The following is a 15892-nucleotide window of genomic DNA, read 5'->3' as shown; positions in this document are numbered from 1 at the left end:
GGGATGGGTGTGGGACTTATGGTTGGTGCAATAATGGGGGCCCCGCTGGCCAGGTCTGGGGGCTTGAACAATTTCGACTCGTTGCGCTACCCTGGATTCCTGACCGGGCGGAAATCCTACTTGGGAATCCTTGGAGTGAGGAAAGGGTCGAGCTGGAGGTTGGGGCGACCTTCTCTTCGACTTGTTGGCAGGAGCAGGCGTCTTATCTGCTTTCCTTTGGGCAGCCTAGGCTTTTTCCACATTCATGTAGCTTGCTGCCTTCCCCAACATCTCATCAAAATTCTTCATTGGCTCTCGAATGAGGGCTCGGAAGAACTCCCTTTCCACCAGACTGTGGGAGAAGGCGCTCATCAAGATCTCTGAGGAAGCCGATGGGACATCCTGGACTACCTGGTTGAAGCATTTTATGTAGGCCCTCAGGGGCTCTACAGGCCCCTGCCTGAGGGCGAATAGGCAATGGTTAGTCATTTGATATTTCCTGCTACTTGCGAAACGGTGCAGGAAAGTGTTTTTAAAATCCTGAAAGCAGGTGATGGATCCGACTGGCAATCTGTCAAACCACTTTTGTGCCGAGCCGGACAGAGTGTTTAAGAACACCCGACACTTAATGGCGTCGCTGTACTGGTGCAACATCGCAACATTCCAAAATTTGTGAAGGTGATCTTCTGGATCGTTGTCGTCGTCATATTCTTCGATGGCTAGGGGCTTATACCCCTTCAACAGTTTTTCTTTGAGCACCCTCAAAGAGAAGGGTACTTGCAACTCCTCGAGCAACTCCCTCGGCTCCTCCCTGACAACTATGGCTTTCCCCTTCTTCGAATCTCTGGGCGGGAAACTCTCGGCAGGGGTCACGATGGCTGGAGGCCTGGTGTTGCTCTTTCTTGTTGTAATACTCTGGGCAGGGGTCACGATAGAAAGCTCGGGGGAAATCCTCGAGCTGTTTTCTCTTAGACCTCCTGTCTGAAGTGTGGGTCTGGTCCTTTGAATATATAGGCATCTTGTATGGTTATGAAGTGGTGGTGTGCCTTTCAGAAGCCGCTCGCCTCTTGGCTCCTTCAACAGTTCGTACTCTCCGGTTGTCATGGTGACATTGATCTTACCAGTGTCCTCCATCGTCATATTCCAGAACAGGTGAAGGAGATTCCCATAGACGACGCCAAATTGATTATGTCCGGAATCCAAGTCAGACGAAAGTCGGCTGAGATGGTGCTGGTGTTGACGGAGAGGCGACTTTGACACACCTAGCTTATGTGCACTGAAAAAATGAACCCCTACGTGGAACTTAGGGACAGTGGTGACGAAATCGGTGGTACTTAGGCTCTGCACACACTCAGACGAGCAAACGGGGCGTTAGAGACTAGAAACTACAGAAAAAGTCCTCGACACAGGCCCTCCGAAGCTCAAGTCAGATACTTTTTCCTCAGAAGAACAGTGTACGAAGGAAAAAAGAACTATAGAAGATGAGTGCGAATGTGTGCGTATCTGGCTAAGGAAGAGGACCTTCTTTTTTATATGACACTGCGTACCTTCAAAGTTTGCATGTTGTCAGAGGATGTCGGATGTCAGGGCCTGTCAAGTGAGAGAGGATGTACGGTGGCCTCGAATTGGTGAAAGGAAGGTTCTATTCGCAAGTGATAACATACCACTAGAATATTCCCTGATGTATAACAATTATTCCTTGACAGGAGATTACGATTCCTGACATTGTTGTCACTTAACGCTTTCCATCCCGCCCGAGTGTAGCTACAGACAGCTCGGACTGACCGTTTAAATGTACCACCCGACTTGAGTCTCGATGAGGAGGATGAACTGTGGCGAGGAACCCATTTTTCACGTCTTGATTGCTAAAGGGTCGACTGGGAGTTATCTTAGTGAAAGTACCAGGCTTGGTTACACGGCCTGAGTTGGAGAAGTCCGATCAATCGGGGGCAGGTCAGAAACTAATACAAGCTCCATCTTACGTCTCAGATCTGGGGGACCTACCTTGCCTGTGTCCAACTAGGAATTATGCGGTTAATAATGAGAGACGGTCTAGCTCCCTTTTTCTCCTGACTATTGACTGTCACGTTTTCTGGATTTTTGACTATCATATTCTCTTAACTATTAACTATCCTTAACTTCCATACCTCATTAACTTTTAATTGTCTGATCTTATCGAGCCTCAATTTTATGCACCATATCATGTACACATGCCAGCCACTCTGGGTCACAAACAACATAAATATTATTACCGTATGTATATATAACAATAACGATAATATTATTTATTTATTTTTATCAATACATGCATACGCTAGCTATACATGTATTACTTATAGCGGAAGAAGTCTCCATCAAGGTCAAGGATATGTGATATAAACATCCAACACATCAATCAGTGTGGTGGTCGTGCTAGCGATCCGTTGGCTCAGGGCGTAACCCCTGGCCAGCCAGAACTGTCCGCTTCCGCCTATGATGCTCTGATCCGACACTCTTCTCAGCTCGTACCTCCCGAACATGGCCAACGAGCTCCCGTTGTAATCTCCTGCGTTGAACACCAAGTTCAAGGCCGTCATCGCGTTAGGTCCTGTCAAGTCTGAGTACACGACGAGGCCTTGCAGCCGGCCGATGGCCGGCGAGCTAGGCTCGGGCTCCTCGAGGAGAATGCTGTCGATCACTTTGATGTTGCCGAAGCCTCCGGCAGGGGATTCCGGGTGGAGATTCACTGACACCACTGACGTCGCGTTGGGGGAACCCGCGACTCGTTCTAGGAAGTATAAATGCAAGTGTACGGAGTAGTTATGGGCGAAGCCTACCATGGCAGACGAGAGGAGAAGGAAGAGGATGAAAGAGAGAAACGAGACAACGGCTTCCATTATGCAATAGTTAATTAAGGATTAATGAAGGGAGATGGAATCTGCTAATTGGAAGCCTACCTTTTTATATATATATATATATATATATATATATATATATATATATATTTATATTGAACCATGGGAATTTTATTTTCGCCCTTCGTTTTTTTTTCAATTTTAGAAAACAACAAAAGGCCCCCTAGAATCTTTATACTTTTATCATTCTATAGCTCTATTATTTAATATCGTTGATTCTATTTATGGAATACTGAAATAGTCTTCATGATCCAGGGCTGATGTGATAGGAATTTGAGAACCATCAAGGGCAATGTTATAAATAATATCGAGTCACCGAAGATAAATTGTTGTGAAAAAAATGAAAATATTTTAATATAATAATTTGCACGTGAGTTCATTAAGAGTATTTATTATTTTTTTTCAAAGCGAAGGACAAAAGGCTACGTTTAAGAACCGCTACATCTTTATTTGTAATGTGCTGTACTAGAGCAATTAATTAGGGCATCTGAAATGGAGAGTTTATAACATAGATTTATACCATAGACTCTTCGTTATAAACTCCATCCCTACCTACCATAGACTCCTCGTTATAAACTCCAAACTCCATCCCTACCTACCATAGACTCCTCGTTATAAACTCCATCCCTACCAAATGAGTGAGGTTTATAATTTTTTTTTTATAAACAGGTTCCAAAATTTAAGACTGATTTTTTTTTTAAAAAAAAATGATAAATAGGATTTATACTCTCCTGTGTGAGACCAGCACGATGCCCTATTTAATATTTATTTATTTATTTATATTTTGTTAAATATTTGTTTATTTTTATCAAATTATTATTTTTACATAAATAAATATATACAATTTAAAATACTAACATAATTATAAATATTAAATTAAAATACTAATTAACATTATATATAGTAAGTGAAATTATAAATAAAGATAAATGAAAATATAAATATAAATAAATAAATTGACAATGGATCATAAAAAAAATTGTTGGAGTAGTTTATGATTGTAGAAAGGTTTTTCAAAGAAATGAGATTTGTAAATTTTAATATGACAATGATGTAGTGGAACATAAATCTCTGTACAACTGTGATGTGTGTATATATATATATATAATAACAACAACAACAATCAAGTCTTTTCTCACTAGGTGAGGTCGGCTGTATGAATCCTTTTACGTCATTGAGCTCTATCTCCTATTATATCATCATCTATATTTAAATAAATTTTATCTTATTTTATTGTTGCTAACCAAGTCTTTTTTTGTCTTCCTCTTCCTCGTTTGATATGCATGTTTATCGTAGTTTCACATCGCCTAACTGGAGCATTTATTGGCCGTCTAAGTACATGTCTATACAATCTTAAACGTGTCTCTCAGAGTTTTTTCTCAATAGATGCAACTCCGACTTTCTCTCTAATGCTCTCATTTCTTATTTTGTCCATCTTCGTATGTCCACACATCCACCTTAACATCCTCATTTCTGCAACTCTCATCTTCTGCTCATGTGCTCGAGTCATAGCCCAACATTCAGCTCCATATAACATAGCAGGTCTAACTGCGGTTTTATATAACTTACCTTTAAGTTTAAGAGGTATTTTACAGTCACATAAAACACTCGACACTCTCCTCCATTTCACCCATCCTGCTTGTATGCTATGTAAGACATCTCTCTCAATCCCTCCATCATTTTGCAAAAATGATCCTTAATATTTAAATCTTTCGGTTGCAGGTAGCTCGTCCTCTTCTATCTTAACAATTGTCTCATTACTTCTAATATTGCTAAACTTAAATTCCATATATTCTATCTTTAATCTACTAAGCTTAAAACCTTTCCCTTCTAGTGTTTCCCTCTAAGATTCTATCTTAGCATTTACTCCTTCACGTGTCTCATCGACCAAAATAATATCATCTGCAAACAACATGCACCATGGTATTGTGTCTTGAATGTGCGCAGTGAGTTCGTCCATAATTAGTGTTAAAAGTTAGGGACTTAGAGCTGATCCTTGATGTAACCCTATCTTTATTAAGAACATATAAGTTAAATTTGGAATAAATAATGTTAGGTTCTGTTTGCGATTCCTAATTTAATTTCTAAAGAACACAATAGGTTGTTTAGGAAAGGTTCGACACTTGTACAAAATTTTTTTACAGTGGAACCGGTACAATCTTCCTAGGACCAACCAACACCTGCTACTGGCAAAATAGTGCAGGAAAGTGTTCTTAAAATCCTGAAAGCAGGTGATGGATCCAACTAGCAATCTGTCGAACCACTTTTGTACCGAGCCGGACAGAATGTTTAAGAACACCCGACACTTAATGACGTCGCTGTATTGGTGCAATAGCGCAACATTCCGAAATTTGTCAAGGTGATCTTTTGGATCCTTGATGCCGTCATATTCTCCGATGGCTGGACGCTTATACCCCTTCAACAGTTTTTCTTTGAGCACCCTCAAAGAGAAGGGTACTTGCAACTCCTCGAGCAACTCCCTCGGTTTCTCCCTGGCAACTATGGCTTTACCCTTCTTCGAATCTCTGGGCGGGGAACTCTCGGCAGGGGTCACAATGGCTGGAGGCCTGGTGTTGCTCTTTCTTGTTGTAATACTCTGGGCAGAGGTCACGATAGAAAGCTCGGGGGAAATCCTCGAGCTGTTTTCTCTTAAACCCCCTGTCTGAAGCGTGGGTCTGGTCCTTTGAATATATAGGCATCTTGTATGGTTATGAAGTGCTGGTGTGCTTTTCAGAAGTCGCTCGCCTCTTGGCTTCCTTCAACAGTTCGTATTCTCCGGTTGTCATGGTGACGTTGATCTTACCAGTGTCCTCCATCATCATATTCCAAAACAGGTGAAGGAGATTCCCATAGACGACGCCAAATTGATTATGTCCGGAATCCAAGTCAGACGAAAGTCGGCTGAGATGGTGCTGGTGTTGACGGAGAGGCGACTTTGACACACCTAGCTTATGTGCATCGAAAAAATGAACCCCTACGTGGAACTTAGGGACAGTGGTGACGAAATCGGTGGTACTTAGGCTCTGCACACACACAGACGAGCACACGGGGCGTTAGAGACCAGAAACTATTGAAAAGTCCCCGACACAGGCCATCCGAAGCTCAAGTCAGATACTTTTCCCCCAGAAGAACAGTGTACGAAGGAAAAAAGAACTGTGGAAGATGAGTGCGAATGTATGCGTACCTGGCTAAGGAAGAAGACCTCCTTTTTTATATGACACTGCATAACTTCAGAATCTGCATGTTGTAAGAGAATGTTGGATGTCAGGGCTTGTCAAGTGAGAGAGGATGTATGGTGACCTCCAATTGGTGGAAGGAAGGTTATATTCGCAAGTGATAACTGTTGGAGGATCGGTGGCCGGCTTGAAGGGGGGTTGGATAGACGGCACCCCCAAATCGTTAGCTTCCTACACTATTGTTAGCTTGCGCAGCGGAAATACAAATACTAAAGCAATGAATACGAAAGCTAAAGAAAGAAAAGAACTAGCAAACCAATACACGTTCGTTTAACGTGGTTCGGAGATGATGCTCCTACTCCACGGCTGTCCGTAAGGTGGACGATCCCGATCCTTCGGTGGATTAGCCCCCGGAAACTCCGGCTATCTCAAGTCGCTCCTTGTGGGTGGAGAAACCTCACCACAACACACCAAGATCTCTTGGATTCCACAAACACTTGAGCACTTGTAGACTACTAATTAGACCTTAACCAAGTCTAATTTCGTCGCCTTGGCCGGCCATACCAAGCTCCATTATATAGAGCTTGAGAAATCAGCAAGGCTGATTTGCCCGTTACCAGTCGACTGGTCCTTGCACCAGTCGACTGGTGCCAGCCCAACTGGTCCATACACCAGTCGACTGCTACAGTACGCTACAGTAACTGCTACAGTGCGCTACAGTAACTGCTACAGTGCCGCTACAGTAAAACCCTAAAACTAGGATTTTACTCCGAGTACAATCTCTCATGCACTCGTACCCTCACGACTCATTTGACTCTTCTTTTGCAGCCTTGACCTCTTGCCTTCAAGCCTACTTCCTTTGGCTCTCGTCCCTCGGATGCATCCAAGCCCGCAGCTTGTCTCCAATGCCATCCTTCGCGTATGCCTCGAAGTCGCTTCCCTCGGCCCTTGTCCTTGCTGCCTTGTCCACGGTCCCTCGGATGCTCCATCCTTCACCGGACCTGAAGCCGTCAACCTGAGTCACATGTGTCACCTGCAGTCCTGCACAACTCAAGTACACATATCAAATAACAAGGGTAAACCTAACTTAAACCCTTTGCCCAAACACCAAAACACATGGTCCCACGAACCATTGGGATTGCTCCAACAATAACATACCACTAGAATATTCCCTGACGTATGACAGTTATTCCTTTGACAGGATATTACAATTCCCTTACATTGTTGTCGCTTAACGCTTTCCATCCCGCCCGAATGTAGCTACAGACAGCTCGGGCTGACTGTTCAGAAGTACCACCCGACTTGAGTCTGATGAGGAGGATGAACTGTGACGAGGAACCCATTTTTCACATCTTGATTGCTAAAGGGTCAGCTGGGAGTTATATTAGTGAAAGTACCAGGCTTGGTTACATGGCCCGAGCTGGGGAAGTTCGATCAGTCGGAGGCAGGTCAGAAACTAATACAAGCTCCATCTTATGTTTCAGATCTGGGGGACCTATTCTGTCTGTGCCCGACTAGGAATTATGCGGCTGATAATATGAGGCGGTCTAACTCTCTTTTTCTCTTGACTATTGACTGTCACATTTTCTGAATTTTTAAGTGTCACATTCTCTTAATTATTGACTGTCCTTAACTGCCATATCTCATTAACTTTTAATTATCTGATCTTATCGAACCTCAATTTTATGCACCATATCATATACACATGTCGGCCACTCTGGGTCACAAACAACATAAATATTATTACCGTATGTATATATAACAATAATGGTAATATTATTTATTTATTTATTTATTTATTTATTTATATCAATACATGCATACGCTAGCTATACATGTATTCCTTATAGCGGAAGAAGTATCCAACAAGGTCAAGGATATGTGATATAAACATCGAACTCAGCAGTGACTGTCGTGGCAGTGGCATTGACCAGTTGGCTAAGGGCGTAGCCCCTAGCCAGCCGGAACTGTCCGCTTCCGCCTATGATGCTCCGATCCGACACTCTTCCCGGCTCGTACCTCCCGAACATGGCCAACGAGCTCCCGTTGTACTCTCCGGCGGTGAACACCAAGTTCAAGGCCGTCGTTATGCTAAGTCCTGTCAAATCTGAGGACACGGTGAGCCCTTGGGCTCGGCCGATGACCAACGAGCTAGGCTCGGGCTCTTCGAGGAGTATGTTGTCGATCACCCCGATGTTGCCGAAGCCTCCAGCAGGGGATTCCGGGTGGAGGTTCACTGACACCACTCCCGTCGCGTTGGGGGAACCCGCTTCTCGTTCTAGGAAGTAAAAATGCAAGTGGACAGAGTAGTTCTGGGCGAAGCCCACCATGGCAGAGGAGAGGAGAAGGAAGAGGATGAAAGAGGGAAACGAGACAACGGCTTCCATTATGCAATAGTTAATTAAGGATTAATGAAGGGAGATGGAATCTGCTAATTGGAAGCCTACCTTTATATATATATATATATATATTTATATTGAACCATGGGAATTTTATTTTCGCCCTTCGTTTTTTTTTTCAATTTTAGAAAACAACAAAAGGCCCCTAGAATCTTTATACTTTTATCATTCTATAGCTCTATTATTTAATATCGTTGATTCTATTTATGGAATACTGAAATAGTCTTCATGATCCAGGGCTGATGTGATAGGAATTTGAGAACCATCAAGGGCAATGTTATAAATAATATCGAGTCACCGAAGATAAATTGTTGTGAAAAAAATGAAAATATTTTAATATAATAATTTGCACGTGAGAGCATTAAGAGTATTTATTTTTATTTTTCAAAGCGAAGGACAAAAGGCTACGTTTAAGAACCTCTACATCTTTATTTGTAATGTGCTGTAGCAATTAATTAGGGCATCTGAAATTGAGAGTTTATAACATAGATTTATACCATAGGCTCCTCGTTATAAACTCCATCCCTACCAAATGAGTGAGGTTTATAATTTTTTTATAAACAGGTCCCAAAATTTTATGACTGGTTTATTTATTTTTTTTTAAAAACGCTAAATAGGATTTATACTCTCGCTCTTAATGCGTGTGAGACCAGCAAGTATTAAGGGCCCGATGCCCTATTTAATATTTTTTAAAATTTATTTATATTTTGTTAAATATTTGTTTATTTTTATCAAATTATTATTTTTACATAAATAAATATATACAATTTAAAATACTAACATAATTATAAATATTATATTAAAATACTAATTAATATTATATATAGTAAGTGAAATTATAAATAAAAATAAATGAAAATATAAATAAATAAATTGACAATGGATCATAAAAGAAATGTTGGAGTAGTTTATAATTGTAGAAATGCTTTTCAAAGAAATGAGATTTGTAAATTTTAATATGACAATGATGCATATATATATATATATATATATATATATATATATATATATATATATATATATATATATATATATATATATATATATACATACACACGTAGAATAAGAAAATTATTAAAAAAACATATCGTAGTTGTGTATTTACCAAAGGACGTAGTTAAGTAATGTGAAATTTCCATTTTGATCCTCCCTCTAACCTCCCCTCTTCCGTTGTGATTTTTTAGGCATCCAAACCACTTTTTGAAGCATTTTGATTTAAAAATAATCGTGCGGTCATTTTTCTCTCTCCCTCTCTCAACTCGTGCATGCCGTTCTTGCTCTTTGTAACTCTCCGATTGCAACTTAATTTTGTGGCAAAATTGTCCCCCTAATGAAACCCGATGTAAGTGTCTTCGTGTCTCTCACAAGCGGCATCAAGCATTTCGACCTAAAAATCCACAGTGTTCATGAGGCTCCAGTGAAGGGTTTTAGGGGTTCCGTTAATAATCTCCTTTCATAATGGCGTAAAGAAGTGGATCGAGTGTATCATCCTCTCTACTTCAATTATCTGTAAAGGTACTTTAGAAACTTTGTGATTTTGAAAAGCTCAACAAGTATAATTAAAAAATTTTAATTTTTCTAAACTGTAGGATTCAGTTGATGTTGGATAGAAACGACATTGGAACAGTGTCTTAGGTCATTTTAAAAGTTTTTTTTCAAGGATTCACAAAGAAAGGAAGGCATCATGGATCTGTTATTTTACATGACCGACACATAACTTGATCAAACAGTCACCCTTTAGTATTTTTTTTGGACATATAAGATATGCAGCATATTCATGGTATTTTGGCCAATATATTTCTAAATTGGGATCCAAATACTTAAACCTTTAGATTCTTAGGTACAATTTATAATTTTATATTTTAATCACTAAGTAGTTATATAGTAAAATAAAATATTTTACAAAGGTGAATATTTTAGTCAGCTAATGCACTAATAGTGGGGTCTTATGGCAAACGAGGGCTTGATATGATATCATATCAGGCCCAACGTGGGACTGATACGACATCATATCAGACCTAACGTAGGCCAAATACGACATCATATCAGGTCTAACATAGGCCTAATACGACATCATATCAGGCCTAACATAGGCCTAATACAACATCATATCAGGCCTAACATGGGCCTGATACGATCCCATATTAGGCCTAACGTGGGCTTAATACCAGGCCCACGGTGTGCCCAAAACTTATGTATATGTTCGTAGATGTCAACTAATCATTTAACTTGGTTAGGTGTTCCGGTTGCCTTCACAAGAAGAGAGGTTTCATTGCTGCTTGGTATTGCAGACCGAGGAGCTTCGATTTCGATCAATTCAAATAAAGCATCCGGTCACCTCTTTCTAACATACTTCTCAAACAAAAAAGAAGCGACTAGATCAAGAATTGAGGAGTTGCTTAAATTTTATGCCAATCGCGTTGAAGGAGAAGATGATGTTTTATTATTTTGCAAATTCTATATTTTGTATATATTTATTTGTGTCTTATTTTCTTCTAGTACATATAAGGTCCCGTTATATCTTATAGATATAGTAGATGATTTTGAGAATCTTGCTATATTCAACTGGGTTGAAGCTATCCATGAATTTATGGCTCCATAATTACCGAAGATTGAGGACATATTTTCATTAACTCGGACAATACATGCTAACACCAACCACCCTTACCTAAAGGGCTTTGCTGGTCTTTTGGCAGTAAGTTTATAAATGATGTTAAATTTAATAATAATTTACAAACATGTATGAATAGTTAACACTTGTGATGGTGAATCATGCATGGTTTTTGGAGCATGTTCTAATCCAAAAACCATCCAAAATAGAAGGAGCAAGAATAAATAAGTGGAGGAATATTCCTTCACATGTTAATAAGATGAGGGATTTGTTCGATTGAGTCTCATCTGAAGAGGTAAATTTTCATTACTGTGACTTTAGTTAGGTTAAAAATCTCTTTTTAATATATGTTTTAATAATTTGACAGGTTATGATTGACCTAATCCCTACCGAATATGAGAAATCATTGGTTGAGAACCTTGTTAGCGTTGATGACATTCCATGTGCAATGGAGACATCACAATTTGAGGAAAATTATGAAGGAAGCCAAAGTAATAAGGAATGTTGTAATTGCATTATTCAAGCAAACAGAATTAAGGAGCTAACAATGGAGAACATGCATTTGAATGATAAGGTGAAAGAATTACTTAAAATATTAGAAAATAAAGGCATGCAATCTCAATATAGCGAGTCTATAGACGATCCTCAATGTGAACCAGCAACTTTTGCAATAAGAAGTAGGAAAGGACATGACAGAAGTCGTTATGATTACAGGGATACTCCAATTGATAGTCCATTGTGGCTGAAAATTTTACCTAAGAGGTAGCGGAGAAATATACAAATATGTGAGCCTACGGAGAACATTTCAAGACAAGGAGAGGGAAAAAAAATGTAAAAGAACTTGATGTTCTGGAGAAGAGCAAAGGAAAAATTATTGTGGATGATATGGAAGAAGAAAGAGATATTGTACAATTGAAGGAAGATAATTTTGAAGAACAGGCAGAAAAGGATGCAGATAGGATTGCCACATATAACAAAATGAGGAAACAAGCCATTGATGTAAGTTGATATTTGCTAATTTTATAGTAATTTATTTGATTTAAATCATTAATTAAATTCCTTTTATGTTGATGGGCATAGTTTGTGAAGAAGCAATTTAAGACTTTGAAGAAAAAAAATAAGATGAAGATGTGACATACTTGTTAAAAGTGTCGGAGAAACTAAAGTATGTGAATTACATAGTTGATTTAATTAATTTATAAGTCAAAACAATTATATGCTTTTATAATTTAGATAATTATATGGTTCTCTAATTAAATTTTGTGAATTATAATCATTGATTTACTTTGTAGGTTTACAAATGAATTAGTTTGGGAGGAACCATCCTTTGGTTTAAATGTGTATTCCCTCTTATCCGGTGTGAATGGAGAGATGTTGACAAATGGGGAGGTAATTGACATGTATTGTAAAATTCTATTTAGGGAGGCATCCTCATCTGGTAGGACATACAACAAGTCTATTTATTGTTCAACCTTCTTCACAGTAAGGAATCAATTTGAAAATAGTTAAAATTTGAATACACTTTATTATTTGGTTAAGTATGTATGACTTTGCATATTTGTAGTCATTAATAAAATTCTCAAGCAAGGTTGCCTTCCAACAACTGATAAAGACAGATATAGAAGATGAAGATGTTAGGTATATTTTTATACCTTTGTACAGTGATAATTTACACTTCCACTTGTTGATGGTGGATACCAAATCACGGACATTCAATCATTACAATTCTCTAGCAAGTGGAAGAAAATACAAATATGAATTTGATGCAGCGGTGAGCATCCAATATTCATGTGTACGTTTGTATTGTAGTATAAATGCTAGATGATGTAAAATTTAAATTTCCTCTTTAATCTTATAGGTATCAGATTTAAAACTCTATAGTCGTGAGCACCTTGCTTCTATTGATCCAAAATTTGAAAGGCATCATCCCTTCGATCAATGGATGTCTCGCACAATAGAATGTCCACAGCAAGAAGCCAGGTAGGTCGAACAAATAGTGTGAATAGAAAATATTGATATAAAATATTGTAAATTAAATTGATGATGTTATTTACAGCCTTGACTGTGACTTCTTTGTGATCTAATATATTCGATGTCTTCTATACGATATCAAGATGGACTTCAAATAAGGAGACATGAAAAAAATTAGAATTGATGTAATTGTATCAATTTTGAGAGATAAGTTCTGTAAAACATTGGATTAAATATCCATGGTGTTGTAAGCCAAAAAGTTGGTAGGGAATGTAAAGGTACAATTACGTAGTGTTGGTAGTTTTATATCTTTGTATGTAGTCTATTGATGTGCGTAGATTATATACTCTTTTATGCATGTTTTTACGCACATTTACATATTTTGAACATGCTTGATCTATGCATTTTTATACTTCCAGCTTTCCTTTTAGCATATTTACTCTTTTGGTTCGGAGATCTGCTTTTTGTGCATTTTCTGTACACAGGAGTCGATTTGGTGAAGAATCTACATCTTTGGGCATGCATTGGAGGAAACAAAGGGAGAAAGTACCGGGCCGTGTACCTCACACGGCCCTGCACTGGTATGGAGCTCGGGCCGTGTGGAGTTTGGCACCAACAGAAGAGGAAGATGACATGGCCGTGTGAACCTCGCACGGCCGTGTCAAGATTTGAAGCCAACCAGAGCAGAAGCCTTACATGGCCGTGTGGATCTACACGGCCGTGTGAGGTTTCCAGAGACCAAGCAGGCTGCGGCCGTGTGCACCACACGGCCGTGTAGCATTTCCAGAGACCAAGCAGGCTGTGGCCGTGTGCACCACACGGCCGTGTAGCATTTCCAGAGAGCAGAAGGGTTCTGGCCGTGTGGAGTCACACGGCCGTGCAGCTTTGGCAGAGAGGGAACTGGACATGGCCGTGTGAATCTCACACGGCCGTGTCATGGGGCCGTGTGGCGCCCGATTCCCTCTTCTATTTAAACCCTTCTTCATGAATTGAAAGGGGATCTCTCCCCCTTTGGGAGAAGGCAAGATTTGGTGGTTTCCTCCCATTCTTGGGAGGATTTCTGGGCGATTCTAAGGGAGATCTCGACGATTTCGACTCCGGAGCGAGGATTGGATCCGAAGACGAGGCTTCTTCGTAGATAAGTTTTCTCTTTCCCCCTCTTCTTGATTTCTTGGATTGGGGATTTAAGAAATGCTTGTAATCTCTATTTCTTCAGGTTTTCTTCCTCGATTCATGGAGTAGATCTTGTATTCTAGGATTAAGGGAGTATTTGTATGGTGGATTGATGTAATCTCTTATGGATTTGCCATTTTCTTGTTTCAATGACATTGTCTTGCTTGTATCAATTAGATCTTGAATGATTAATGGTGATTTGTGCTTAATTCTCATTCTTGATTGATTGTTTGGATTTCTTGTGGACTTTGTAAGATAAACTCTCACTCGATCATCCGAGGGATCCACGTGACAGGTGCAAGCCCGTGTAAGGACGTTTGAGAGATAATCTTGAAGAGGAAATGGGAATATTCAAGAGAGTAGGATGGATCTTATGATTAGTTTCTTGTATCTTGATAGATTAATGAGTTGTGGGCTTCTATGTTGATATCCGAGGAAGGCATAGTAATAGGTGCGCTTCTGTGTAAGGACATTAATCCTGTTTAGATACATTTCTCAGTCCTTAGCCGGTTGTCTATTGCAAGAGAGAACCGGCAACTCTCTACATGTTTGGCAATTGAGGGATAAGAATTGGTGAACCATTTACATTCAAGAAATCTTACAAAGAAACCGAAACTCCTAGAATCTCCCTTTATCATAACCCAAAACACTAAACTCTTGTTTGTTGATCTTTAAGATTAGATTTGTTTACCTTTACTTTGCTTTTGAAACGATTGGATAGTTGTTTAGCTAATTCGCATTGAGACATTTCTAGTGCTTATTCCAGTCCCTGTGGATACGATAATCTTTTATATTACTTGCGACATTTCCGTACACTTGCGGAGAGCGAACAAGTTTTTGGCGCCGTTGCCGGGGACTGCGCTATAACATTAGGAATTATCAATTGAGTTAGACTAAACATAACTTTTCTTTCTTTCTTTTGATTTGCATAGTTATAACTAATTGATTAGAATTATGTTTTCAAAAGTTTTTCCTTTCTTGAATAACATTCTTTACAATTCTTTTTGTTGCAATTCTAATTCTAACTTTGCATTCTTGATTTCTAGTACTCTAATCTAACTTTTCTCTGTTTTCTCTTTTGATCTTGTTTCTTTCTTCTTTTCTTTTGTAAACATATCTTGCAAATTTTTAGCAGATGAATTATTCTAGATATTTTTCTTTTTCCTTTTATCTTTTCTTTCTTGTTTTCATTATGCACTTTCTTTCTTGCAATTTAAATTCTGCATTCGCTTTCTTGCTTTTCATATTGCATTTTATTTCTTGTTTTTGATCCTTGATAATTTTCTTTTTCTTCTTGAATATCCATGAGCACTAACATGTCAAGCAGGCCCATGAGAAATTTTTCTACACCCTTTTCCGCGAGATTTTTATCTCCCATTGTGCAACCTCAAATTGAAGCAGAAAGTTTCCAACTAGACCCAGAGATAATTTTCATGATACAAGGTCACAAATTTGGAGGAGAAGTATCAGAAAGTCCTTATCTGCATCTTGAAACATTTTTAGAGATTTGTGATTTGGTGAAATGTGAAGGAGTATCAGCAGACGCAGTTCGGTTGATGACATTTCCTTTCAGTATCAAGGATAAAGCAAGGACTTGGCTATATTCTCTCTGTCCTCAAAGCATCACAAGTTGGGAACAATTGGAGAAGCAATTTCTGAATCCTTTTTTCCCTCCAAGTAGAACGGTGT

The 15892-nt window shown here is 39.1% G+C and overlaps 2 protein-coding genes across 2 annotated transcripts; both read right to left on the bottom strand.

Moving 5' to 3' along the window:
• Positions 1-2339: 2339 nt before the first annotated feature.
• LOC121995274 (dirigent protein 2-like) lies at positions 2340-2798 on the bottom strand. The gene has a single exon (XM_042549054.1). The coding sequence runs from the start codon at positions 2796-2798 to the stop codon at positions 2340-2342; it is 459 nt and encodes a 152-aa protein (XP_042404988.1).
• A 5122-nt stretch (positions 2799-7920) lies between these two features.
• Positions 7921-8436, bottom strand: LOC121995273 (dirigent protein 2-like). The gene has a single exon (XM_042549053.1). It carries the CDS (start codon positions 8434-8436, stop codon positions 7921-7923), a length of 516 nt encoding a protein of 171 aa, XP_042404987.1.
• Between the last annotated feature and the right edge of the window lie 7456 nt (positions 8437-15892).

The sequence above is a fragment of the Zingiber officinale genome, chromosome 6A (assembly GCF_018446385.1).
Source record: "Zingiber officinale cultivar Zhangliang chromosome 6A, Zo_v1.1, whole genome shotgun sequence".
NCBI lineage: Eukaryota > Viridiplantae > Streptophyta > Magnoliopsida > Zingiberales > Zingiberaceae > Zingiber > Zingiber officinale.
The sequence above is the reverse complement of the archived record's forward strand: the minus strand, read 5'-3'. Positions and strand labels throughout refer to the sequence as shown.